Here is a 27957-nt window from a genome sequence, read left to right as displayed (position 1 = left end):
CCTGTCACCGGGCCCCTCCGTTCACCAGTCACTGGGCCCCTCCGTTCACCAGTCACCGGGTTCCTCCGTTCACCAGTCACTGGGTTCCTCCCTTCTGTCTTTCCTCCGTGCTGTGATTGCAGATGCTGGAGATGCAGGAAGGAATAAAATGCTGTTTCTTCCACTTGGCCTTCTCACTGATGCCTGCTTCTGACAGCAGGCTCGTCCCGGGGACCTTTGCCATCCTGCCCAGTGCAGGGGCCCTGATGGCTCTTCCCTCGGCTGCTGTGCTCTGCTTGTGCAGCCAGAGGACTGTTGCCAGGGCAGAAGCAGCCCAAGCCCCAGAGGATGACCCCCAGGTGGCGGCAGCACCGGACGGACGGTGGGGCTCCAGCCTGCGGGTCCCCGTGCAGGGCCACATGGAAGGCAGCACGTGCTCTTCTCTCCAAGTCAGTCCTGCAAAGTGTAGGAAGCAAGATAGCCAGTTTGCCAAAGCAGTTTGCTGGGAATGGTGGAGAGCATCTCTTGTCGTTAGTGATTTGTCAAGTCATCGTGATTTCAAGGGTGTCTGAGAGCAGAGGAAGCCGTGGTGCTTGGAAGGGAGAAACAGCCTGTCCTCAAAGAGATTTAAGTGTTGAATGGGGAAAGCAGCGAAACTCTGGAAGATGTGGCACAGTGTGTCCTGCTGTTACGGTGCGTGGCGCGGGCCAGCTGCTCAGGTGTGTGGCGCAGGCCAGGTGCCCAGGTGCGTGGCGCGCGCCAGCTGCTCAGGTGCTCAGGTGCGCGATGCAGACCAGCTGCTTAGGTGCGCGGTGCGGGCCAGGTGCTCAGCTGCTCAGCTGCTCAGGTGCGCGGCGCGGGCCAGGGGCTCAGGTGCGTGGCGCAGGCCAGGTGCTCAGGTGCGTGGCGCGGGCCAGCTGCTCAGGTGCTCAGGTGCGTGGCGCGGGCCAGCTGCTCAGGTGCTCAGGTGCGTGGCGCGGGCCAGCTGCTCAGGTGCTCAGGTGTTCAGGTGCGTGGCGCGGGCCAGCTGCTCAGGTGCTCAGGGCTCAGGTGCACGGCGCGGGCCAGGTGCTCAGCTGCTCAGCTGCTCAGGTGCACGGCGCGGGCCAGGTGCTCAGGTGCGTGGCACAGGCCAGGTGCTCAGGTGCTCAGGTGCGTGGCATGGGCCAGCTGCTCAGGTGCGTGGCACAGGCCAGGTGCTCAGGTGCTCAGGTGCGTGGTGCAGGCCAGCTGCTCAGGTGCTCAGGTGCGTGGCGTGGGCCAGCTGCTCAGGTGTGCGGCGCAGGCCAGGTGCTCAGGTGCGTGGCGCGGGCCAGGTGCTCCTTGAGAGTCTGTAGGCAGGAGAGGTGCCGGAGCCGCCAGGAGAGTCCAAAAGTGACGCTGTCACCCTCCTCCCCATCACCTTGCCTGCTCCTTGGGGTCTCTCGTGAATAAACACCAGAGGCTGATGTGCGAATATCCTTTTCTTTAAAATATTCAGGGGAAAGATACACAGATTACACTCCCCACATTCTGAGAAGGGATCAAACCAAATAAAAAACATGTCCTTGCTTTCCTAACACTTAATTGGTGGCATATAAGAATGGGTCTTTAAATGTCTTCCTTTTGAAGACATCGTCCCCTGAATGTCCTCTGGAAATGTGGCTGCCACCCCGTTGGCTCTTGTGTCAGAGAGCACTACAGACCGATCGCGACGTTGCAGCTCAGAGAACCGAAACGTTTGTTGAGAGAAGCAGTGGTTTCACCGATTACGACGGCACCAGAAGATTTGGGGTGATTTGGGATGACACAGCATCTGTCTCTGTGTGTCCCCACGTAATGTCACATGCTGAGCTGCTGAAGAAGCAGTCGAGAATGAAATGGGGAGCACGTTAAAGCTGGATTAGAACGAGAGATCGGCAACTGTATGTGCTGAAGTTGCTGGAATTATCCAGAACTTATTTCACTGCACGCACATGTGCTCCTGAGCGATGTGCGTCCAGCACCAGAGGACGAGGCACGCGGTAGCGGTTGGGAGCCTGTGGCTCGTGAGCCCGTCTCCTCGCTCGTGACCACATCATTTGTGGCATTGATGACACCGTAGTTTGTGCCCTCAAGGCTGTGTTTACCTCTTGTCAGGCCCTGCTCGCCCAGGGGGTCCCTCCCGCTGCTGTTCTTGAGGGAGCCCCCAGGCCCCGGCTCATAGTGGGGGCTTCACAAAGAATGGAATTTCTTCCAGTTCTTTTCAAAAATAAAAGCTCTCTTTTAGTAACAGATATGTATAAATAGCCATCACTGTCAATCGTCTCATTTTAAAGCCTGAAATATAATAGAGAGAAAGGTTTTGTGTGCGACGCTTTATGTAAAATTCAGCATCATTTACGCTATGCTTCATGGGTGGCAGCCCCGTGGACTAGGCCTCAGTGGAACGGGGTCTGCTCTAGTCCCTGAGCTCACATGAACGCTCTCACGCATGTTCCCGTGCGTCATGTACACCCTCCTTTATCGCGGGGAAGAGGTGGACGCAGGGGTGAAAATGATGGTTTCCGGATATTGCACGTTCTGGAAGAGGGGTTTTATTGCACGGAGCGCTTGGGCCAGGAGCCACGGCGGCCTCTCTGCACAGTGACTCAGCGGCCCAGGCTGGCTCGCCCCGCCCTGCCCCGCCGTCCCGGCACCACCAGGGGCCCAGCGGCAGTGCTCTGCTCGGTCTGCTGTGGCCGCAGAGGTCACACTCCCTCTCTGCTGGAATCACTGCTGTTTAGCAGCCCCTCCCCCGCCACAGGCACCCCTGTCCCTCACCCCCATGCCCTCAGGGCACAGCTTTCTTTCCTGGGTGCTGGGCACTGATGCTCGGGCCCAGGCCCCGCAGGACGGCCGCCAGCCTCTCCTACCTGCTCACTGGGTTGCTGCCCATCCCCCGGACCCTGCTGGTCCCCTCTGCCCACACGCCTGCAGCAGCCTGGGGACAGGGCTTGGAGACCGGAGGGGACCCACAGCGTGAGCAGACACACTGCAGGGCCCATGACTTCCCATGAGTCAGAGGACTCAACACGTCAGACACTGTTTTTCTCCGCACACCTGTCCTTCCGACCACTGCTGGGGCAGCTCCACCTGCCTGTCAGGACGCTCGTCCCCAGCAAGACGTCCCCCAGGCAGAGGCTCATCGGCTCAGGTGTGTGTCTGTCCTGTACAGCAATGCCCGCTGAAGGAGAGACCCCAGACTCTCTCCCCAGGGGTCTGCACCACAGTCTGCTTCATCCAGCCAACATATAGACACATCACATGCCCCCCAAAGATAAATACGAATGCTCAGTGACAGAACAGTCCAAATCCAAAGAAAAGGGGAACCGACTTCTCATTGTCTGTGATTGCGTGGACCCCTCATTCCTGGAGGCAGCAGCCAGTGGGGCTGGCCTGTCCCTCTTGCCCTCATTTTTGTCTGGGCCGGGAGAGGTAGGGGGATCGGGGGCATTGACCCCGATCTGTGACCTGAGTGCTGGCGGCATAGGGAAGGCGTGGGGCAGGAGCTGTCCCAGGGCCAGGACGTGCTCAGGGTCAGGAGACAGCTGCATGGGCTCGAGGGCGCACAGCAAACCAAGGACTGACTCCATGAACCCGCGTTCGTGTGCTGGGACTTGGTGTGTTCCAGGTCGCTGGAACAGACACCGAGCGGTGTCCTGTGAGGACAGCAGACCCACTCTGGAGACCCTGCCCTCAGCCATTTTCTTCCCCTTCGCTCTCGTCCCTGGGGGGAAGCTGCGAAAGAGCAAACCCCACATGCTGATCTCTGTCCCCCACGGTGACCCTGCAGCCTCGCCCGCCAGCCCCATGCCCTGGTCTGGTGGTTTACGTCTGATAGAAAATGTTTAGGAGAAAGTTAGTGGTACCAGAAAACAACGATTCTTCACAAGACCGTGTGATGCTGTTCATCACAGTTACAATTAGATGACATCTGTCCTGGCGGCCTAGATGTTGGAGGGATCTCTACATGTTTATTTTATTGGATTTTTCCCCCTAAACTCGCTTGTGTATCGCCTTGTCAAATCAGATGAGGACAATGAGTTCAGTCTTCCCCGTCTCAGATGTCACATTCTCTCTTCATCAGGTGTTCCTTGTGAGGAAGACCAAGGGATCCGACGCTGGGCAGCTGTACGCCATGAAAGTGCTTAAGAAAGCTACCTTGAAAGGTGAGCATCTCACGAGGGGCTGGCTGTGTCTGACACGTGCAGCTGAGGTCTGTGCTCTGCCTGCTGTTTGCGCGAACACACGTTCTATTTAGTATCGCGTGATTTCTGAAGCCGTCTCGAAAGCGGCATAACAGACACGTACCGTCTGACTGACAATCAACAGTATAAACATCTCCCGGAACATTCAACACACCCCTGCAGAACTTGCACAGTTCTCAGAGAGGCGGCCATATTGCGTAAGTACCATTCTCCACATCCGTCCGGGGTGGAGTATTATCCAGAACACACGTTGGAGTGCAGGTAGAAGCAGGTCGTGCGGCTGCTGTGGACCACGAATCAGCCTGACTGCTCGGTGAGGCTGGAGTGCTCCGGTTCAACAAAACGTGATTCACGGCTGTGAAACTTCCCTTTGTCCCCTTGGCTGGGTTTTAGAAATACAGTGGGACCCCTGATTCTGGTGCTCTGTACTCCCGCCCCCAGTAAAGTGTAAGCGCTGAACACAAGGTCAAAATAAAACTGCATGCAAGATCCCCACTGCCGGCTCCCAGCCTCACCGCCCACAACACAGAAGAGCCTAGCACCTTCCGTGCTCCGATCCCCGCCTGCTCGCCCCGTCGGTGAGGGAGGGGCCTGTCCCCGCAACAGGTGAGATGTCCGGGAACACACGCCAGGCCCTGGGCAGGTGCAGCACAGCTGATTGGTCATATCCACTCGTCACACCCTGGGGAGGGGCAGAGCCACCAAGGACAGGCTGGAGGGGGCAGGCTTTGTAGTAACGAGAAGGCAAGGTGGCCCCTGGTTCCCGCGAGGGCTGTGCTGGGCCTGTTTGAATCATTCTGTAAGCTGGCAGGGAGCGGAAGCCTGGTGAGGACCAGATGGGGTGCAGCTGCTCCAGCTTAGCAGGAACCCGCAAGGTGGGGGCCTCTCTCCCGGGCTGGGGGAGCTGTGCGTCAAGGGCAGGGGGCTCACAGTTAGGCCTTCGGGCTCTGTGAGGCTCAAAGATGTCAAGGCAGCATATGAATTTTTAGGTCTTAAGACAATGTCCTCAGCAGGTGCATTCAGGGGACAATACAAGGAATATATCATTCTCTGCACACACGTCACTTGCTCTTGGCTGGCAAATAAGGTAACCGACAAGATAGGCCAGGAAATCCATGAACCAAATAAATACAGACTTACGCATCCTAGGTATTCCGAGGAGAACAAATGTTCTTCCAAAGGAGGTTGTTAAAGGATGGGACCTTAAATGGTTCCTCTTCCCTTTAATCACAACTGTCCCTTCTTCCCCTCAAATATGACCTCACCGTCCCCTGCCCTGGAAGGAGAGGGAGGGAAAGTAGGAGTGACATTGGAACGGCTGTCAGGGAACCACGGCTGTGCATCTGCTCTGGAGGCAGAAAGTCAGGTCAAGGGGCTGGATTTTGTTCTGTTTAACCCGCTGCCAAGCCTGCACCCCGTCAGCATTAACCTGGACCTCTCAGCCCGTGCCAAGCACTCCAGCTCAGTGATTCATGCTCCATGGATGCACATCTCCACATTTGTTTGTAATCCGATTCAGTATCCTTGAGAAAGTGCCCTGGACACAGTGTTACAGAGATCAGACAGGATAGAAAGCTGCGTCCGCAGAGCAATCATCACATTGTTCAAAGCACGACATGTCCGTCAGTACGGGTCCATGCGTGTATGAGCAGGTGGGAGATACACGTCATGCTAGTAGGAAATGGGCCGAGATGGAAACAGACTCAAGATTACCGATAGCTTTTATTTTCTTCCTTATACCCTATATTTCAAATTCTCAACAAAAATAAAACATGTTTCACTTTTTATAGGGTAAAGTTGTTTGTAAGATACTCCAGAACAATGTGTTTGATGATGTAAAATTATCTTTACAGTGAGAATGAGCCGTATAAGCATAAAAGAATAGGAAGATTTCCCATGTCCTTGTGCTCCTTTAAAAGCTGTCTTTCAAACTAAACGTTATTTGACATCCTTTACTGTTCTGCCTTTCCATAGTGGTCCATCACAAAAGAATAGATTTTTTTCCAGAAAGGCAATTGAGATTTATTTTCTTAAGAGAAAATAAAAAGGTGGTATATATACACAATGGAATACTACCTGGCCATCAAAAAAATGAATTCTTGCCATTTGCAATAATGTGGTTGGAACTAGGGAGTATTATGCTGAGTGAAATAAGCCAATCAGAGAAAGACAATTACTTAGGATCTCGCTGATATGTGGACTCTAAGAAACAAAACAGGATCATAGGGGAAGAGAGGAAAAAACAAAACAAGATGAAATCAAAGAGGGAGACAAACCATAGGAGACTCTTAACCACAGGAAACAAACTGAGGGTTGCTGGAAGGGAGGGGGTGGGATTTGGGGAGACTGGGTGATGGGCAATAAGGAGGGCATGTGATGTGATGAGCACTGGGTGTTATATGCAACTGATGACTCACTGAGCTCTACCTCTGAGACTAATAATACACTGTATGTTAATTAATTGAACTCAAATTAAAAAATTTAGAAAAGAGAGGAAGTAAAAAGACTTACAAAACAGTGCTTTGAGTGAGGTGGTCCTTGGACCCATGATAGGAGGACGAGTATGTGCAGGAAGGAGGCCGGGCGTCTGTGTGCACAGGGAGAGGACGCCGACCTCTCTAACCTCCCTCCTTCCTCACTCACGGAAGAAGAGGCTTGGCTCCAAGGATTCCTGAAATCTGCTTGAGCTCCACCACCCCTGCATTCCACGAGCCCGCGTTCTCCAGATCCTCTCCACTTTCACGTGTGCGAGAGACAAGGAATGCATGGACCGCGGTGACGCTTCCCGCTCGCCAGCAGCACCCGAAAGTACAGACAACCCCCCCCCAGAGCAAAAATGCAAGGAATTTGAATAATGAAATCATGTTGAGAAGGTAAACGTGAAAAGGGGGCGGAGGACTCGCTGAAGTCATCATAAAACTCCAGATTGTTTCTCAAAACCACGGGTGACTGTCATGTGTGCGAAAGAGAGAATTGTTGTCAGTGGAATTCCAAATAACGTGACAGAAGGATAATGATTTCTGACAGCCCTATTTTATCTTTACATAAGTGTGGAGTTGTCAGGTGCTTGCCCTCTTTCTTTAAGGAGGTGGCGCATCACTTGTAAGGGAAATGTCAACCGTTCAGCAGCTGAGGGTGTGACGAGCTGGCCGGCCCCCCAGTCCCCCGCCCTCATCTTCCAGCACCTTCTTCCTGCCTTGCAGAGCACTGCTGCTTGCTTCCTGCCAGCTTAAGGACCCTTTACAAATGTTCCCCTTCCTTCCCAACTCTGTAGTCATCACTCAACACTGAGTTGTTCCAGGAACAATTCCATATAAAATATTCCAAACATCACGAGTCCAAAGGCTGATACCCCATTCATGTTGTAAGGGAATGGGGCTCAAATGACCGTACACGTGGCCCCACACATGAGACCAGGGATGAAGACAGCCTGGCTCTTCAGGCTGCCTCCATCCCCTGGATCGTGGGTCGGCAAGTAGGGACTGCCGCCCACGTTAGTGACGGTGGCCACAGCCGGCATCACCTGCCGGACTTCCATGGGCTGCCGCTGCTGAGGGCCACCCCGAGGTTTGGAGTCGGTTAGTCTGGGTGGGTGTCTACACAAGAATTCGTCACCCCCAAGGGAGAGGACCCCGACACTGCGGTCAGGAGCACATACCTGGGCCCTGGGGTGCGTCCTGCCTCTCCTCTGCAGGCTCTGTTGTCGTGGCAGCCTGACCTGTCCTCGTATCCTCCTACTTAGAATGGGTGATGCCTACGCGAGTACCTCCCTCGTAGTGTTGCTGATGTGAGAATTACACTCACGGTGGGCATTGGGCGCTGCAGGCACGGCGAAGGTCAGGGCCGGCTGTCCTCGGTTCTGCTCCTGTTCTCTGTGAAGCTCGGAGGTGTGTTAGGGCTTTTCCCGTCTAGATTTGGGGAGGTCTGATTGCGTGCGGGAGTGAGGGGGGAGGTTGGACATTAATTGCCATCTGGTTAGAAGAACTCCGTCTTCCTCCAGCCCGGGGTCTGTGGCTACCAGCACGGGAACTGCCACGAGGGACTGGAACGTGCACAGGGGCCCAAACGCACCCCCCGCAGCCCGGCTCCCGGCGTCGCGTTCTCTCCTTTCACAGGGCCGTCCGCCACCATGTGGAAGGGCTCCCTGCAGGAAAGATTTCTTTGCAGCAATAATTTCCTGATAGGACTTCACCTGTGTTTTCATACAGAACTAATTTTTCAACCATCTTCCCTGTAAGTCAACTTTCCACGCCCAAAGGTGGGCATTCCCTGCTTTGAAGGAAATGAGTCTAAGGGGGAAAATACATTATTCTGGCAAAACCTCTTTGTTGAGCAAGTTCCGTGACTCCTGGCAGTTATGGTTATGGCAAATGTGTTTGTCGGCAGTGGTGGGAGGGCCGCCAGCCACAAGGACGGAGGACGTGGACCTAGCTGCCTTCCAAGCTCGTCGGATGGCCGGTCGGGGCTGTTTCTGCTAATCTTCCACCTGTTCTCTACGAAGGAGAGCTCTGATGACATCACTCGGACTGTCAGCAGATGCACTGGGAGCGCAGAGTGTGTGGTGGCCGGGATGGACACACACGGGTTACATTCATACTGATCAAAGCTGCTGCGCTCGTCCCCGTCCGACTCAGCCCTCAGAAGGCTGTTTCCCGCACTGTTACATTGATTCCTTTCCTCTTACGCCAATATGCTTCATTCTGCGACACTGGCTTGCTCAGAAACAGCTTCTCGTAGCACCTTACAGATTTTTATTTCCAGGCAAATTCATGAATATCCGTTGGTTCACATTTGGAGAATTGCAAGTTCCTGGGTTGAGGAGGAGAGTAAACCAAGTCGCAAGCACACGTTTTAAGTGCCCTCCTGGTATCACGGTCCTCAATGCACAAATGAGGACACTGAGGCACAGAGCAGTGAAGCCCTCACCACCGTCCCACAGTTGGCAGCTGTGATGTCAGAATCTGCTGCTCCTCCCGGGAGAACAGGCACGAGAGACCCAGCCCATCCCCCCACATACCCAGGCTGTCATTTCCACGCAAGAAGCCACAGCCCGCTGATTGTCCTTAGGGCTTTCACGATTCAGGGGTTATTTTCCCAGTACATGGTCTGGGACAAAAAGTAAAATGCAGTGACCCCCCTGATACCTTGCTGGCCTGTCTTTCTCGGGCCTCCCAGAGGCACCTTGCACCTTAGCTAAACACCACCCGTAGGGAAAAGGCACGTTACCCTACTTCGTGGTCCTTTATCTGTTTGTTCTTCCAGAACTGTGTTTCTTGGCTTGTAGGTAGGTTAAAAAGTAGGAAAGAGGGGCGCCTGGCTGGCTCAGTCATTAAGCGTCTGCCTTCGGCTCAGGGTGTGATCCCAGGGTTCTGGGATGGAGCCCCGCATTGGGCTCCCTGTTCCGCTGGGAGCCTGCTTCTTCCTCTCCCACTCCCCCTGCTGGTGTTCCCTCTCTCGCTGGCTGTGTCTCTCTCTGTCAAATGAATAAATAAAATCTTTAAAAAAAAAAAAGAAAAAGTAGGAAATAGCTGACTATCCCTCCTTGTCATCTCTAACGTCTATGCAGTGTAAATGCGGAAGAGAAACGGGCTGAAGATTCATCCACAGGAAGATTCTTTAGTCAAGAAGGGACTTAAGTAACCATGTCCCCCTCTCTTAAATAACGTGGTATAGAGAAAAAGACAAATCCTGGGGAGTGAGGCCTCATATGGTAACCAACATGGTTTCCATTTTTGGTTTTTATTGTTTATGGTTTTCTTCCTTTCTTCTTTCTCCGGACTAAAGAATGCTACAGTTTTGGCCATTAGACTTGAGCAGCACAACTTCTCACGGGAGGCCACTTTTTGCTTACGAGTTTGACCTTTGAAGATTAAACTGTGTTGTGTGAGGACAGATTTTCATCTGCACCCGGGAGACCTCTTGGGGTAGAATTTCAGACCCAGTGAGTGTGGGCAAGGGAAGGAAGAGGTGAGCAGAGGTCACGGCGCAGAGCCGGGCCTGAGCTCACCTCCCACCTGCGCGTGGACTCCCGTCCTACTCCAGCGTTTCTGACTGGCTCAGACTGGACTGGCCATTTCTCGGGAAGCCCGGTGACATGTAAGAGGGAGGGGGTGCAGGTTCCAGGAAGCAGCCTCGAGGTTCAAAACCTCTCCGCTACAAGGTGCCAAGCCATTAGGCTGGCCAGCAAAAACAGGCCTTGCATTTTGGTTTCTCACTTGTTGGGACATCTCAAAGGACTATGGGTATTGAGCTATTTTTTTTACTACGGAAAGGGGGCATGCGCCAACTTTTAACTCCTTAAACTCCAGAACAGGCCAAGTGGTTGAGTAAAAAAATTAACAGGTTGGAATGTCCGAAACTTTACATTCCTCATAAGCACAAAGGAGTAGGTACATCTTAAGTTGTCTAAAGGAGTGTGTTGCTTGGAAACAAGAAAGAGGTTTCCAGAAAGTCACTATATTTTGTATGGTGTGTCCTGTCCACCAGGGTAATCCCACAATGCGCCTCGTCCCCTGTTTTCCTGGGAAAGAAACCACGCCCTTCACCGTAAGGTGAATTTCTGGGCGTCTCCACATTCATCTTAGTGTTTGGGGCTGCCACAGGCCATGATGGCCAAAGGACACATGAAGGTCACAGCTGGCACCGGGGCAATGCCGATTGCCATACAGAGCAAAGCCAGTCGTGAAAACCACATGCTCTGATCTCCACGTTGCAGGGCAGCTGCAGTTACAGGGTTGGTTTGAAATACAAAAACAAAACAAAACAAAACAAAAAACTTCCTTTATCCCCAATACCTACGGTTTATTAATGAATCTCAAAATAGCTTAGAACATTTTTCTTTTTATATCTGTAGTAGCAAGCCCCACTCAATTCCAGATTCACCCGTCAAATTCCAGGAATAAAAATCCCGGGGAGATTCAATGTGGCCGGACCCCAGGTTCTGCCCGAGCCTAGAACGACCCAGCGAGACGGCGGCTGGCACTTTGCTCCGGCCAGTGTGATGGTCTCTTGACTCTGCTCACGATACCTCTCCCGTGTTCTGTGACTCAGACGCCATAGCAATGCAGGGAGGAAGGAAGCATTTCTCTGGGCTTTCTTTTTTATGCATCTAGGTCTTAGGAATCAAAATCCTTTGGGACCCTGAGCTGTCCCAGAGGCAGCTTGAAGACAGCACCAGACGGTGACGCGTTTGCTGTCCATGCCCGCGTCTTTCTTCGTGTCAGGACGCTCCGTGGCTGCCAGTCGTGTGGCACAGCCGCCGTCCCAGGCCTTTCCCGCCATCCCCGGCTCTGAGAGCAACCAGAGGGGCAGGGAGAGGCATTGGTGAGGGTGAAGCGTGGGCTCTGCTTGGCTGGACAGAATCCGCAGACCTGGAGACGACCCGCACGTGGTCTCGTGGCCGAGGGGCACGGCTCTGTGGAACCGCTGCCCTTCCACACCTTGTTGGCTCCGTCCTGCGGGTCCCCAGACACTGCAGGGTTGGGGACGCCATCTCAGTGCTGACAAAACCGTGCACTGTGTGAACACAGCCTGTTCCCGCCGGCTGGGGAGGACCCGTGCACACTTGCAGAGTCGTTGTCATGACGCACATGTGTGCGGACACGTCGCCCCAGGTGAGCTGTTAGATCTGTCTCTACCATCATTCGGGGCTCCGGCATTGATGGAGCTCCTGACCTCTTTCTGTTTGCCCCACACAACCTCCTGCTGTTACTCTGCTGGCCTTTTACTGTTACGATCTTCCGGCCGGCCGGTCTGTGGACGTTTGTAAGTCAATCTCCGCCTCTTCCCTGTGTCATTTCTCCATTGCTTTTATGAACCCAGTTCCCACCCAGACATCAGAAGGGCATTTGTCCTTGTTATCATCTTCATGGATTGATTTTTTTTAACACTTAACTCTTTAACAGATCTGGGATTTATTTTTGTGTAAAACGTAGGGAGGAAATATTTTTTTTTTCTGTTATCACTTAAAAGTTCTTTGGAAATTTAAACGTAAAGTCTTTTTCTAACTTTTTCACCAGGCTTCTCAAGGCCTCTGGTCTCCATTCCCTGCACGGTGTGCAGATATGTGACGAAGCGGGTTTCCTCACGCCAAACACATCTAGGACAATGACAAGACCAATCCTATTTAGGGGATGTTTAGATGCTCTAAACCAGCGTTAAAGACCAGGCCTTGCGAGGAGATGCTAGGTGGGTGTGGGAACGCGGTGGCCCCTTTCCTTAGCTACTCTGCTTCCCCGGATCTTGTCGGCAGACAGCAGATGGAACAGACACTTCTCCCAGAGCAGGACACACCTCGGGGGACAAAAGACTGCCCTCCCACAGGTCCTGTCTGCCTGGCCTGCTCCACTGAAGTAAAGGACACCCCCTGGAGGCTGGCCAGATGCATCGAAGAGCTCCTCGCCGTGAGGAGGCAGCCCAGGCCTGGGACGGGGTGACACACATGGGTCCCCATGGCAGGTAGCTTAGAAAGGCTTCTGTGCATTAGGAGGGACAGTCACGGGGCCCCATGGTCATTCACGGGTTGTACGTGCATCCGATGGCTCTGCCCTCCCCCCATTGTCCCTCCTGCTTCCCCGGACCCCATCCCGGCTCCCACATGCACAGAGAGGCCTCCAGGGGCGCCCCTCACTGCCGTCTCCGCACCACGGCTCCCAGACTCTTACTCGCTGGGGGCAGAGTCAGCAGCTTTGCGTCCTTGTGCCGCACAGAGAAGACCAACACCCGGTGGACAGGGCGTGGGCAGGAGGAGAAGGAAACTCAAGGTGAGGCCGGGAAAGCGGTGCCTTCACCGTCCAGTGTCCTGTCTCTGAGGAGCAGGGGGACTGACCCTGTCCCGGGGTCAGTGTCTTCTCACCCCACAAGGTGCCCATGCTCTGCCTTCGGCACCTGAGCCCCTGCTCTCCGTGGCCCGTTGTCTACGTGGAAGAGAGAGGCCACTGAGCAGAGCCTAGCTCACCAGACGGAGACGCACAAGTGATAAACGGGAGGCAAGACAATGATGTCTGCACCACAACCTCCTGAAGGGCTTGCCCTCAGGGACCACGACCACAGAGGAAAACAGGATCTGAACTCGGGGCTTGCAGCTCAGCGATACAAGGCTGCATTAACTAAAACGCCCAGTGACCGTCTTTGCTCTGAGCGCCGTGCTCCTCTCCGTTCCTGGGACCACAGTCCGCACTCATGGCTCTTGCTCATGGCTCATTTCCAGCCGAGGCCACTGTGTCTCCATCATCTCCTGAGGGTCTGTGTCCTCGAGGCTGGAGTCTGTTCCCAGCAGGGATGGTGCACCGCGCCCCGGCAGGATGCGCCCGGGAAAGGCTGCGGCGCCAACCGGCCTGGCCTGGGGCACCGCTTCTCTCTACAGCGAGCCTCGTCTGCTCTCCCGTGAATGCAGGGTTGGATGACTTGCTCCCCAAGGCCTGTGAGCAATGAAGTCCAACTCACTGGTCCAGCCAGAAGAGGACCCACTGTGTGCCACCTGGGGCATGGACGGTGATGAGCCAGACCCCCACACCTTCCTGCCTGGTGCTTTGGTGCTGGGAGTTGGGGGCTGCAGGGGCGCAGAGAAGGCCGGGCTGTGCGGGTGCCATGGGGAGGCCTGCAGCTCTGCCCACGGCCCTCTCTGCTGACGCGAGTCCCTTCTGGATGCTAAGGGACACCAAGGCCACTGTAGTCACCAGGGTCTGGCGTTGGTACGGGACTAGACCAGTGGTGGACGGAAGAGGAAGATCAGAGAAAGCCCCGGGGCCTTCCCCAGTACAGCCCACCCCACAGATGAGCACAAGCACGGGGTGAGCTGTAAGGGTTCACACGCTGCCTCCTCGTCCTCATGACAAGCCCGTGAGGCAGGTTCCATTACCATCCACGGTTTACGTGCAAGGAGGGTGAGCAGAGAGCAGACCGCCGGCTAAGCGACAGGGTGTGTGCTCCAGGCCGCTGTTCACCGGCGGGCCACCCTGCCCCAGCAGGCAGGCGAGGCGCGCACGGCCACAGCCCCAAAGCAGAAGGGGGCTCCAGAGAGCGTCAATACTTGAAGCAAAAGTGACGCTATTGTTAACAAAGCAGAAGGTAGGAGGCTGTCCTGTGACCAGCAGTGAGGAAGGACTTCTTTCTTCTCTAATTGTGGTAAAATACACATAACATAGCATGGATCGTTTTCCCTATTTACAAGTGGCATTACCTCTATTCCCAGGACTGCATAACCATCACCACATTCTAGACCTAAACTTTGCTGGCACCACGAACAGAAGGTCTGTCTGCTGCCCCTCCGCCAGCCCCCTGCTCCTTCCCGTCCCCACGTGTCACCGGGAGTTTGATGGCTGGAGGGACCTCACATAAACAGAGCCGTACAGTATTTGTGCTTTTGTGTCTGGCCTGGTTCACTCCGTGTCGTGCGTTCAGGGCTCCTCCAGGCCGTGGCGTGTGTCCAAGTTCTATTACTTTACAAGGAGCAGTACCAGGCCGCTGTCCGCTTAGAGCACATTCTGCTTATCTGCTCAGCGTTGACAGACGCTCCGCTGGTTTCCACCTTTGGGCTGTTTTGAGTAGTGCTGCTATGAACATGGGTGTGCAGCTAGCTACCTGGGTGAGCTACCGTCTTCTGTTCTTTGGGACGTAAACCTAGGAGTGGAATTGTGGGGTCAGATACAGTTCTGTGATTAACCGTTTGAGGAGAGACTCGTGTTTTCCACGGAGACCAACTTCTGCGCAAGGGTTCCGACTTCTGGCTCCGTCCTCCCCAACGCTTGTCATTTTCCTTTTTTTTTTTTTATTACAGTCATTCTTTGGGAAGCATTTCTTAAATAAAACTTTAAAATTTTGCTTCACAAAGCCAAAATATGGATGGATTAAATGCCTGGTCCGGTCACACAACACTTGCACTGGTCCCTTGCAGGAATATTGGAGATTTTCTCCCTCTGCTCATGTGGGGCGGTACGAGGTCGCTGCCCTTGGTGTATCAATTTGCTTATGGGAATCTTGGGGTTATTCTTATTCTCAAGTAGTGGTCCTATTTGGCGTGTTTATTTTTGCCTAAAAGTAATTCCATCTGTATTCCCACATAGCTACAGTTTGGACAATGTCAGCACCAGAAAGAATAATGATGTAATTGGTTAAAACGCACTAATTTTTTTAAAAAAATCCCTCGTGCCTGCTTACCCTCAGGGACAGAGGCAGTCTTCCTTCTTGATTTCCTGTTCTGTCAGAAATGAGTAGATGGCCATTTTATAGCCCTAAATGACTCAAGCAAGGATCGTTCACACGCACGTGCTAACACTCTTGGATGGAGTGGTGTTGGGGCCCGTAGCTCACTCCGTACCCGATACCATCCTGCAGATTACTTATCACTTACCAAGGGACCTGCAGTCTTTACAGTAAGAGACTGATGACTTGTCGCTTTAATCCCATCATCAAATTTAGTATCACCTAGAGAGGGCCCCGCGGCACGCACAGCTCGTCTGCGGCAATCAGAGGCACAAAGCATCACCTCGCAGAGACTTTTGCTGAAAATGTTTAGCCTCAATCTTATAAAGCCTGCAGACCTAACCTCAGTTTGCAAGAGGTAAAGGAGAGCCACCAGTTAAGCAACAATCAGACAAACCCAGAATATGGAACAACATACAGGAAACTGGCCTGGCCTTACCAAAAAGTCCACAAAACATGAAAAAAACAAAACAAAACTGTGGGACCATTCTATTCTAGAATAAAGAAATGTAACAGTCAAATGTAATGTGTGAACCTTGACTGGCTCCCACATTGGGAAAACTAACAGCTGTAAATGACATGGTGGGGTGGGGATGTTGATCATGGATTGGGAATTAGATGACACTGTGGAATGATTGTTAATTTTCTTAGAGATGACAGTCGTGTCAGGGGTTCTGTAAGGCTGTCCTTACTCCTAGGAAATGCTGCTCACAAACGCAGCTAGGAGGCAAGTGTCTTGGTGTCCATGATTTAGTGTCAGGGTTTTGGCTACGATGTGCGTATGTGATGAGACAGACAGAAACAGAGAAAAGACCCAGAAGGAAAGCAAATGTGTCAGAAAGTCGACAGCTTTTGACTCTAAATGGTTGGTTTAAGGGTGACCGTTATCCTACTGGTTCAACTTTTGTGTCTGCTTGAAAATTGTTGTAACAAAAAGTTGAGGGACGTTATTTGTAGCTAATGTTTTATGTTCCATGTTCTCCAGAACCCCATTCCTGCCTCCTGAAAGCCTTTGTTTTTCTGTTTTGCAGTTCGGGACCGAGTCAGATCGAAAATGGAGAGAGACATTTTGGCAGAAGTGAATCACCCTTTCATTGTAAAGCTTCATTATGGTAAATAGAGTAAAACATAATCTACTTTTCATAGGACCGAGGCAGGCTTCCCCAAATCTAAGGAAAATGAAACAGCACTAGGTCAGGAGAAGAGCCCTCCGGTCACAGGGCCCGGCCTGCAGGGTGTGGGGCTGCCTTCCCTCTGCAGCCCCATAATCTCTTCTGCCTTTTCCCGCTCTGAGGGAGCCAGATGCCCTGTTTTAACCAGAGACTAAAGTGAGGGGGCTATACTTTGTTACAAACTAAATGATCATCACTGATAAAGTATTAAAAATAAATAAAAGGTCTCCTGGCCTAGACCGGGGTGAATCTGTGACATATTTTTGTGTTGTTTTAGAAGAAAATGCTTTATGACCCAATAATTTCTTTAACCAGAATGGCATCACCTTCTATATTTTAAGTGAATACTGTGTTTCAAGCTAAAATGCTTAAAGTGGCTCATTGAACCCTTGAAACTTTCTTTCAAGGGAGGTTACTGTTTCTGTTTCCTGGAAGAGAAATGAGACACAATCAAAGAATTGTGATTCTTGAGGCCTGTGGCATCCCACAAACTCCTCTGAGTTTGCTTTCTGTCGTTTCCCTCCTCAGGGAAGAGTAAGTGATATCTTCAAATTAAAAATAATGAGTGAGGGGCGCCAGACGACATGAACGCTCACCACCCTACTGAATAATTAATATGAGGGAAATACAGGGGGAAAAAACCCTACCTTGTTAGATTCAAAGGCACCAGGTGTGGGGGGCTGTCCACGACATTTTCACAAATCGGGAGGAAGCAGAGTTGTAAGCCCCGCCCAAAGGTAGGAGGGCAGTGGCTTCTCACTCTTTGCTGATTAACTTCTTATAATACTAAGAAAACACTGCAGTCTCGTGTAGGAGGTGTGCGGCTTATCCTTTCAAAGCTCTTAAGAGTGACGGTGGGTGTGAATTTGCTGGAAGGCTCGATGGCTGCAGGCAGGTGCCCAAGCTCTGTCTTGCAGTGGGCGGTGCAGGGAGGCTGACACTCCCCCTCTCACAGCTGCCTGTCAGATCCAGTCCCATCTGTCACTTCGGCTGGTTTCCAGGGGGTTCTCTGAAGAAGAACCAGGCATCTTTCAAGGATTTCTAAATGTGTCTTCCATGTCAGCTCTGTGGTTGATCAAAAGATACTTGTTCTCCCTCTGCCCGTCAAGGCCTAGGAGAGAGGATTGAACCCATACATCACTTTATACAATTCTGACTAGGGTTTTTTTAGTTAGAGGCTATCTGTTTCTAAAACCCTAACATGTATCGTGTTTCTAGTGTTTTCTTTTAGAAAATAAAAAGTTTTAATGTAAGCAGGGATATTAGGACTCCCTGCAGCCACACTTTCTAGGCATATAAGATAGATGCCGAGTGAAACGAACTGAGAATCAATAGTCAACAGTGATTGGTTTCTCTTGACCCTCACGTGCATGTTCAGCCCTGTTTGGAGCGAGGGGCACCTGGCTAAATGGTGGGCAAGACCGGAAGTATAAACAGTGGGCCCATAGTCATGGCTCAAACCTAGAACATGGGCCCCATTTGCCATTATGTACGATGCATGAGGCCAACGGGTCACCAATGCCTCCGTGAAAGAAGGGAACAAATGATGGATTTCCTTGACTGGAGTTGTATAGAATGCAGCTCCACGGAGGAAAGGAGGTTTGCCTGCATGGGTCAGAGCCACCATCCAGCCCCTCACCAGACACAGCAAAGCTGATGGTGCCCAGAGCCCAGCATAGGTAGTGGTGAGAGTGAGAGCAGGTTGGAACCTGCAGGTACATGCCTCCCTGTATCTTCTGTCCCCTCTGTGATTAAAAAAGGAAAAGGGGAGCGAACCAGAGGAGAAGAAAGAAGAGAGGTGACCCCCTAGACTCGTAATAAAAGTGGGGGACGCAGACAGACTCATTCCTGCCAGCCCTTCCTTGGAGTTTTGCCCCAAAAAGGGGCCCCCTGCATGGCTCCAGTCCTGTTTCTGGAATGTCCGGCGTTGCAGCCTGCACATGTTCTGGGACCGCTGGGATACCAACTCTCCCTCCTTCCACAGCCTTTCAGACGGAAGGAAAGCTCTACCTGATCCTGGACTTTCTGCGTGGAGGGGACCTCTTCAGCCGGCTCTCCAAAGAGGTACGTGGGGCAAAGAGGGATGGCGAGCACTCGAGGGAGGTCTGTGTGTGCTGTGCTGTGGGGCGCGTGTGAGAGTGTGTGTGTGCAAATGGTGTGCATACTGTCAGTATGTGTGAGAGCATGTGCGAGTGTGTGCTGAGTGTGTGTGTGTGGGCTTAAATCCCAGGGGCCCTGAGCGGTTCCATCACACGGTGATGCAGGCAGCGGTGCGTCGGATGGCCCCTCGCCCAGGTCTCCAGTCCCTCCGGTGCCATCTTACCCCACGCAGCCGGGTTTGTTTGACTGTGACGGTAGCATTCAAACTGCCTCTCCCCTTCTCTCTCGTTCCCACTTTTTGGCCAGGAGCTCCTTCCATCCTGCATGGACCTCCAAAGTGAGCAACAGATCAAAGTAGAGCAGGAGGGGGTCCCAGGGCCCCCGGGCTGCTCTCTCCCCTCGGTATTTAAGGGTCCCTCAGACAACGCACAGTTGATCTTTTGGGCTCTTTGTGATATAGGCTGAAAGCCCAGGGCTGGAGGAATCAGTTCTTACTTTCTGGGGCAGATGACTGGTCCCTGCTTGTGCCTACATGTTCCCAGGACTGTTGGCACCTGCCAGTCTCTCACCTGATAAGTACTGATTTCCCTTCCCCTCTCAGGCCATGTGGGGTTTGGTTTTGTCCAGCATGTGGCATGACACACCCATGGGCCTTCTTGACCAAAAGGCAACAGTAATTAGCAAAAAGCCTTGTACGACCTCCCAAGGGGAACGTGTGTCTCCCATAACACCCTTTATTTCAGAATAAAGGTAAAGTCGTCAAGTGTGGGGACACCAGATTCTCAGAAACAACATGGGAAAGTATCCTCTCCCCTGTCCTCTCCTTCAGCAAGGCCATTGGACCCCATCCTGCTGTGTGTGGGTCACCGTACCGACTCCTTCAAGGATGCACATCATGGGGTGTCTCATTTCTGCGCAGACGCTATTTGTCACTTGTACTTGGGGACTATACTGAGATGTGCCCTAAGAACTGGACAAGTAAGGAAGTAGGGTTGCACTCTGAGCATGGACCTGCAGACACACCGTGGTGGTTACAGAGAGAGAACAGTCAGATTCAGGAGAATATGATAGCAGAGTCTGACTCAAAGTAAGCCCGCGGACTATGTTAACCGATTTAGAAAAGAAACGCCCAGCCACGAAAAGGTGCCCATGGGTACGGGGATAGAACAGGAGGTTCCAAAGACCAGAAGGGCAAAGAGGGTTGGCAGCCCCAGTGGTGACCTCCCAGGACCGTGGGGCATGAGCCCCGGCCCCTATGGGAAGCGTCCCTTCTGTGGAATGGACGTGTTCCTGCTGTGGCAGCCTGACGTCGTCACCGTCCAGGTCCCCTGATGGCCCTTACTCTAACTCTATGAGTCCCAGGAAGTCTGCTGCTTCTGATCGATTCTTCCTGCGTCTGCATTCAGAGAGAGAATTCAGGAATCACATACACTTCCAGTCTTGGGGACACTGATTTCTCATGGTGACGTAGAAACTGGTTTGTGATAAGCTTCTGGCTTTCTAGTAAGGTGACTAAATATTACACACCGATTCTAACAAGCCCTGGAGGTACAGAAACATCCTCCAGACGGTGGCTTTGAAGGGTGCTGGGCACCTGGCCTGGCATATACGTCAGCTCCCTGAACCAGGATGCCCGACTCGTGGACCCTGACGCCCACGGGTCCCTCTCAGACGGCCTCTCCTGCCTGGGTGCCCGCTGACTCTATACGCCACGTACTCGTTCTCTTTGGTAGAACTCAGCCAACTTTGGGTAGATGGAAGGGAGTGGGATGAGATCTGGGGTACGTTCTCAGTAGCCCCTCATCAGGCCTTCGCGGTGTCCCTTCACATCCGAACTGCTCATATTAAAATATCAACCCAGACATACAACTCAGAGCTCCGTGATTCCCGGGGGTGAGGAGGAAGGGAAGGAGGAGGAAACTAAGTGCCCCACTTACGGGCTCATTAGGCCATCTTTGTAGGGGACAGCTCTTCCGCCTTCATGGATCTCCAGACGAGAAAGGGAGCTCGTGTTCGCATTGTGAGAGCGAGCGGAGCATCGTGGGGGGGCCTGTGATCTTCCGCAGGGCAGAACTGCCTTGAGTGCGCTTTGCGGGGCTGACACATGGCGTGCTCTGGCAGAGTGCTTCGAAACAGACCAGCCACCGAATGAGCCCAGCAGTCTTGTTCTCTCTTGGTAGGTGATGTTCACGGAGGAGGATGTCAAGTTCTACCTGGCTGAGCTGGCCTTGGCTCTAGACCACCTCCACGGTCTGGGGATCATCTATAGAGACCTGAAGCCTGAGAAGTAAGTGAGGACGTGGTAGGACACCGCCTCCGCACCCCGCTTCTTGCCGCCCCTGTCAGGAGCCGCTGATCTCTGTCTGATTCCCACACGGGGGCACAGCAGGGAGTAGGCCGGGGCCATCCTTCTGAAGGCACCCCCCGCACGGATTCCACCTGCCCACCCCTGACACGGTGCCCAAACAGGTGTGGCCGACGCAGGCCATTCCCAGCAGCGCCTCTCACCCGATCCTCGTAACAACGCTCTGGGGGAGGCCAGGCCGGCGCCCCTGTCCCTGCTGTTCGGGTAAGGCTGGGCACGTAGGGGGCACCCCCCCACTCCTCCCTGCCGTGAGGCTGCCCCCTCACCTGCTGTGGGGAACTACTCAGACGTGGCCACCTTGACGCTAGCTTGTCTCTCCCACTCCTTTCTCTGCAGTCACCTGCAGAACCTGGAAGCCCTCTCCACGACTCCAACAGGCCATTTCCAGGTGGCACGTCAGAGGAGCTTTTCGGAGAGTTTTTCTGAAAGACAGTAGCACCAGTTTGCCCAGATCTTCCAGTAAAATTTTGCGCGTCTTTGGCAACGATCATCTGTCACATTCTAGGGTATTTAAGCAATCTATTCTCAATTGAAAGATTAAAGTCCCTCCAAAATCACAGTTTCCATTTCAGGTTTTTTCTTACGTTCCGTGTAGAGCGGACACATAGCAGTGGCCCACATGAAGAAGGAGCGAGCTGGTGGACGCTATTTTAGGTTCAGTGGGATTGCCCGACTGTAGTCCCGAAGGCAAAGTCACTGATTTTCTCACTCACTCTTCACTGCCCCGTGAGATCATTCGATTCCACCCACCGAGGCCGAGGTCCACCGCTGCCCGTGGACAAGGTAGAGGCTGGCGGGACGACCAGCTCTGGGCACAGAGCAGCCCGTGCCCGTGGGCTGACTCCTCACCGAGGGCTCGGGCAGTGGGGTTTCAGCTCGTGCTCCGCAGCCTTTCCTCTTTCATCGACACCGAGCTGAGGAAAGACAGCTCTTCTCTGCCGCCATTTTTATTGGCCGTGGCGGTCATTTATGGGAGACATCCGGGCAACGGTGAGTCCATAGAGGACGTAAAGTACGTGTGTCCCCCACCAGCGGACGCTCGCGTCATGCACGGCTCTGACGTAACAGCCTGCGGTAGTTCACGCCAGCCGAACATCACTGGCTGCACAGGTCCGTAAATGTCTAGATCATCACAGAAGGCGCTATCGTCAGCGTCCCCACGGAGAGAATAGACCCTATTAACGACAGCTGCCTCCCTCGGCGTGCGGTCACGTGAGGCCGATCGCAAAGCCGTGAGCCTCGGGCACCCATGGGGTGTGCACCCTGCTTCTCTCTCTCTTTAAAGGTCAAAGGGATCTTTACAGTTAAAAATAGTAATATTTAATCGCAGAGTTGAAGAAAGAAGATTTTGTTGTCAAATAGAATTAGTAGGGGATTTATCTTGAAAGCTGCTCATTTCTGGGCGAAGATTAAGTATAACTGAAAAGCAAAGATGAAAACATTCACCTCTTTCATGATAAGTTGCCATCTTAATCATGCACTGTAACATTTCCTTCACGTTTCAATAAAATAGTGGGTCTTTTTTAAACCCCATGGCAGATTTTTTTAATCGTGGTAGGAAAAACAATAGAAAATTCGCCTCTGAACCCTTTTTAAGTGTGTGGCTTGGTGGTGTATGCACACTCACATCGCTGGGCTTTACCAGCTCCGCCCGTCTTCTGAACTCTGATCTTGCAGAACTGAAGCTCTGTCCCCGTGAGACACTCCCTACCCACTCCAGCTCCCCTGCCCAGCCCCTGGCATGCTCTGCTTTCCGCCTATCTGGATCTGACTGCTCTAGGCCCCCGTAGAAGTGGAATGAACATTTCCTCTGTTGAGCCTGGCTCGATGCACTCAGCACCTTGTCCTCAGGTCCATCCATGGGCTCGCGTGGGTCAGGATGTCACTACTCTCCCTGAGCGTGTAAGCCAGCCCATATGAATCCTCAAGGCCTTGCTTTGATTTCTCTCCAGTCCACTTCCTGGTCTCTTTAAGGCTGGGCTGGTACCCCCAGGAGCTGACGGGCTGGGCTGGTACCCCCAGGAGCTGGTGGGACAGGATTTAATTACAGCAAAAAAGAAAGAGATGGAAGACTAGGAGCCCTGGGGACCCTGNGCTGACGGGCTGGGCTGGTACCCCCCGGAGCTGGTGGGACAGGATTTAATTACAGCAAAAAAGAAAGAGATGGAAGACTAGGAGCCCTGGGGACCCTGAGGGCTGACAGCCTGGCAGAAGGGCTTCCTCACATGATGGCCTGCCTCTGCCCTTACGGACTCTCCCTCTGCCCTGCAATGAGGGGTGCACTCCCACAGCAGAGCTAGGAAGAGCAAGGCCGACACTCCCTCTAGGCTGACGCTCTGGGTGTCAGACACCGGTGGGACAAAGGCTTGCACCCAGTGGGATAGCCCTATGACACGGTGAAGCCTGCCGAGCCCAAGCGTCCTTGATGCCAAGGCCTAAGGTATCAAAGGCTTCCCCAGCAGAGCTTGGATTGGTCCAGAGGCAAGGTGAGGCTCATAGAGAGGTGATGGGAAGAAATAGCGGGCCTCTGGCTGTTGAGGGCCTGCCTACATAGGGAAAAATTCAACAGGCTCCAGATGTCCACAGGCCAAGGCAATCCTGGGTCCTCTCAATCACGTTCTTCATGCAGGATGGTCTGAAGGGTTCCTGAACCTTCCTGTGGGCTAAAGAAGGTCTCAAACCTGCAGGTCCCAGCTTTTGCCTGGTTAACCANAACCAGCAGGTCCCAGCTTTTGCCTGGTTAACCACAAACACCGTGGATCTGAATCCACTCGCGACCCAGCAGAAGCTGCTGACCAGGGAAGCAGTAAATCCTGAAGCCCACATCCTCACGGAGCAGGCGACCCCCGCATGGGGACTGCTCCCCAGGCTGCCCTGCTGTGCCCCCCGAGGTCTGCACCCCACCCCACAGCTGGCCAGGCCTCTTGTAAAGCATCTGTTTTCTTCCCTCTCTTTCAGCATCCTGCTGGACGAAGAGGGACACATTAAGATCACAGGTTTGTAAAGGACAACAGTCTCCCGGTGACTTCCCCTCGGCCCTGGTAAACATGGGAAGCGGCTCTGAGCCGAAGCCCTCACAGCACCAGCATTAGCTGACGAATGTCTCTGATTTGGCTGAAGTTTTCATAGAGCTTAGTTATGTTATGTTGGTGTGTGTCCTCACAGCCTCTAGAGATGCTCGAACTTTCCAGTTCCCTTCCTTTCCTCTCTCCTGACCAAAGAACCGCCCAGCCCCTTCCCTGCAGACTCTCATCCCTGGCAGTTTTGTTCAAGAACGATGATGCACAGTACTGATCTTGAGGCAAATACCGGTGCTGTCCCGGTAGTGCATGCCGATACCGTGGTCCCTCCCTGCCCCCACGTACCACGTGTGAATCCACGTGGGAGCCTGCCTTCCTGCTGAAACCTCACGCCCCTTCCGTTGCCACCAGATTAGATCAACCTGAAAACACACACCCCAGCTCCATGACACCCATTGTGTTCATTTCCTCTTGCTGCTGTCACAGTCACCACACACTGGGTGGCTTACAATAACACAACTTTTCGTCTTCCTGTCTGGAGGCTCCAGAGAACCCGTTTTGCTGCCTTCTCCAGCTTCTAGGAGCTGCTGACATCCCTCAGCATGTGGTCCCCTCCTCGCTCTGCACAGCCAGCAGCATGGCATCCCCTAAACTCTGTGACTGCCCCCAAGTCCACATAAGGGTCCTTGTGTCACTGGGCCCACCGGATAACCCAGGACAGCCACCCCATCTCAGGATCCTTGGCTCATCACTCCTGCAGGACCCGTTTGACCTGGGAGGTGACCTGCTCATGGGTTCTGGGGCTTCGGTGTGGGCACCGCTGGGGGCCATTCCCCCAGGAGCTGCCCTGCTGACCTGTTCTGCCTCATGTCCATACACGGCCACTCCTGCGTGTGCACCCATTTGCGGTTCCTGAACTAACACTGTCCTCTCCTCCCCTGGAGGCTTGTCCCCGCTCGGGGCCTGGTCAACCCCTGTTCTTTCCTTAAAGCTTCCCTCAGCATCCCTTCTTCTGGAGACCTCCTCTTACCTTCTCTGTGGCCCCCATGTGGTCACGCTGCCCCTCACTTGCTGGCCTGCATCCCTGCATGCCGTCTGCTCAAGGGTGGGTTGACCCCGTGTTCGTGGACCCCCAGGACTTGGCGGAGTGCACATAGTAGCTGGCGATAAATATTGGTTAAATAGTTTACATGCTTGCTAATGTTCAAAGTTTGATTTTTAAAAGTTCTCCTGAGCTCGTATGGCAGACCCTGAGATCCCTCCAGTGAAGCTTCGGACCAGCCTCTCCCAAACAGGCTCTCTGGGCTCCTGTGAGGTCACGCCGCCAGAGCCACGTGGCACGTGGTGGAGACGGAAGATTCTCTTAATACTTCGGAAGTTTTCTCTGCCAAATGGGGACCCGAACCTATCTTATAAAAGTCACACTTGTGCCAGGGAGCTGGGATGTCTGTGAAGCTACCACGTCCAGTTTATCTGTAACATGACAGAGTCTGAGCTTTCTCTGATTTAATAATCATGGATTCTATTATTATTATTATTATTATTATCCATGACCCCAAGTTCATAACGTGATAATTTGCCATTTTGGTGAGGCACAGATGATGAAGAGCCCCCTCCCAGACTCTGATGTGCAGAGCCACCCACTTACACCACGCGTGAGCAAACCCACACGTGGGTGTTTGATGTTCTCACTCAGCGTGTGGCCTCACGCCCTGCTCACGAGGCCCTGGCAAGAACTGATGGCTATGACCCTTCTTCCCGATATGCTGAAACCGAGGGGTACCCTCATCTTGGAAGCAGTGTGTTCCCTGTGTCCTTCACCCACTAAGTGCTCGAACACACAAGCTTTGGAAGAAGGTGGAACATACCGAGGATTTCTCGGAGGAGGGAGAGGGAAACGCTCCACGATCCTTACCAGACTCGCCTGTCTTCCCTTCGTGCCTCCCCACCAGGAGCTTTATGCGTGGAACCCCCTTCCAGCCCTTTCCTTCAGAGCTACGCCTTCCCTCCCCTCTCACCCCAGCAGCTCCAGCTGCCCGTCCATCCCAGCCACTGACCTGCAGCATCAGAGTGGCCCGGGCCACCGGCTGTGCCCCTTAAACCACAGGGCTCCTGGGACTTCTTGTCAGTCTCAACGAAATACAGCTTCCTGATACTCTTACCAGGCACTCGGGCTTTGCAGATTCCTGAAAGACCTTGAGTTGGGGAACGTACCACGGGGGGCGTGGGGACGCTTGCATCCAAGGAGCGTGCCGTGGCCGGGACAGAGCAGATGGAGGTCACATAATGACGCGGAAGCTTGCAGGTTGGGGGTCAGCATGGACACAGTCCTGGTGCCTCTCCGACTGAGGCAGTGCCTGTTTCACTTTCAGATTTCGGGCTGAGTAAGGAGGCCATTGACCACGACAAGAGAGCTTACTCGTTCTGCGGGACGATCGAGTACATGGCGCCCGAGGTGGTGAACCGGCGGGGACACACGCAGAGTGCCGACTGGTGGTCCTTCGGTGTGCTCATGGTAAGGGTCCTCCCCACTCCGCCACAGCGTCCCTGTCGCGGATCCCCAGTGCACGGTCCCATCCCCAGGTTGGCTCAGAGGTCCAGGAATGACCAGGGAAAACAGTGCTTGAAAGGTGTACAGGCAGTGTGTCCCCATGTGACCCACGGACAAGGAGGCCACCAGATTCCTGACCCTACCATTTCCTGCAGCCCTTCCTCTGCCCATCCCAAATTCCCACCCCCAGGAAACAGAACTGGGATTCAGATAAGAACACGAATGTATTAAGAGACAAGCCTTCTTTATACTTAATACCTTTACAGCCTAAGCATGAAGATTTTAAGGGATACAGTGATTTTCATATTAAAGACATTTTTCTTATGTCAAACACAAAATCCTTCTACTTAGTTACAAAAATTAACATGAGCCAAAACACACATGGAGTGAGACGTTTTTACCTCTACATTGAGAAACTGGAAAGTTCTTTAGCTCGTGCGTGTTCCCAGAGCCCAGACCCAGACACTGCCTAGCCCAGGGCTTCCGTAGCTACAGTAGCAACGGTGTTGGCTCCCTCCTCCTGTCCCCAGATGGTCCTTCCTCTCCCTTCCACCTACCCTGTCCCTCCACCCGTCCTCCCAGCCAGCACTGTGCCCGTGGCCCTCCATGCTCCCTGTGCCCTCAGCCCAGACCAGACTTCTGACGCTGTGGAGGGTCGTTCAGCTGGTGTGAGGCCCAGCCTCCGTGTGTCCCAAGCCCAGCTCCTGTACGTCCCAAGCCCAGCTTCTTTGTGTCCCAAGCCCAGCTTCCATGTGTCCCAAACCCAGCTCCCATGCATCTCAAGCCAGCTTCCATGCGTCCCAAGCCACCTGCCTTGCCACCACACCACCTGCCTCACTTCCTGGCTGCAGAACTGCTGGGCTGTGTCTGGAGGGGGTGTTCAGAGGTGTCACCTGGGGAAACTTAGTTTGGCTCTGTCTTATGTCGTTTTGACACTTTGACAAGTTGCTGTTATAAATCTGTCATCTTATGTTGTGAATACGCACCTCGGGGTGTCTCCCTAGCATGGGGGCATTTTCTCAGCACCCCCATGACTTTCCCCGTGGACTCCCATCACAGACAGCAGTGCCCATGCTCAGTGAGCTCTGTGCCCCAGGGGTGTGAGATGGCTGTGGACTCCCCAGCCTAACCTCCACCTGGGCTCCCCTGCCCTTCCTTGTCCCAAAACTATAGGAATGCTCTGGAGTTTGGGGAATATCACGCAGAGGTTGGTTCTTGGCTTTTCTAAAGGAGACCTGGTTCCAGGTACTGTCTGGCAGCGTTGACCACCAGGAACTCTGGGCGCTGGACACTGGGCATTTCTTACTGGACTGGTGGTATCATTTTAGTCGAAAGGACTCTGCACACAGCGTCTCACAGC

General features: G+C 53.4%; 1 protein-coding gene across 4 annotated transcripts in view; it reads left to right on the top strand.

The window, feature by feature from the left end:
• Nucleotides 1-27957, top strand: part of RPS6KA2 (ribosomal protein S6 kinase A2) — a 341018-nt gene that overhangs the window by 255972 nt on the left and 57089 nt on the right. For all 4 annotated transcript variants that reach the window (XM_019799101.2, XM_011224258.3, XM_002918704.4 and 1 more), the window contains 6 exons: nucleotides 4067-4148; nucleotides 16421-16501; nucleotides 18546-18625; nucleotides 20842-20948; nucleotides 23985-24022; nucleotides 26419-26561. In XM_019799101.2, coding sequence (XP_019654660.1) covers nucleotides 4067-4148; nucleotides 16421-16501; nucleotides 18546-18625; nucleotides 20842-20948; nucleotides 23985-24022; nucleotides 26419-26561 — 531 coding nt within the window. The remainder of the gene's footprint in view (nucleotides 1-4066; nucleotides 4149-16420; nucleotides 16502-18545; nucleotides 18626-20841; nucleotides 20949-23984; nucleotides 24023-26418; nucleotides 26562-27957) is intronic.

Source organism: Ailuropoda melanoleuca, chromosome 10 (genome assembly GCF_002007445.2).
Source record: "Ailuropoda melanoleuca isolate Jingjing chromosome 10, ASM200744v2, whole genome shotgun sequence".
In the NCBI taxonomy this organism is placed as follows: Eukaryota; Metazoa; Chordata; class Mammalia; order Carnivora; family Ursidae; genus Ailuropoda; species Ailuropoda melanoleuca.
This window is presented reverse-complemented; position numbering and strand designations above follow the sequence as displayed.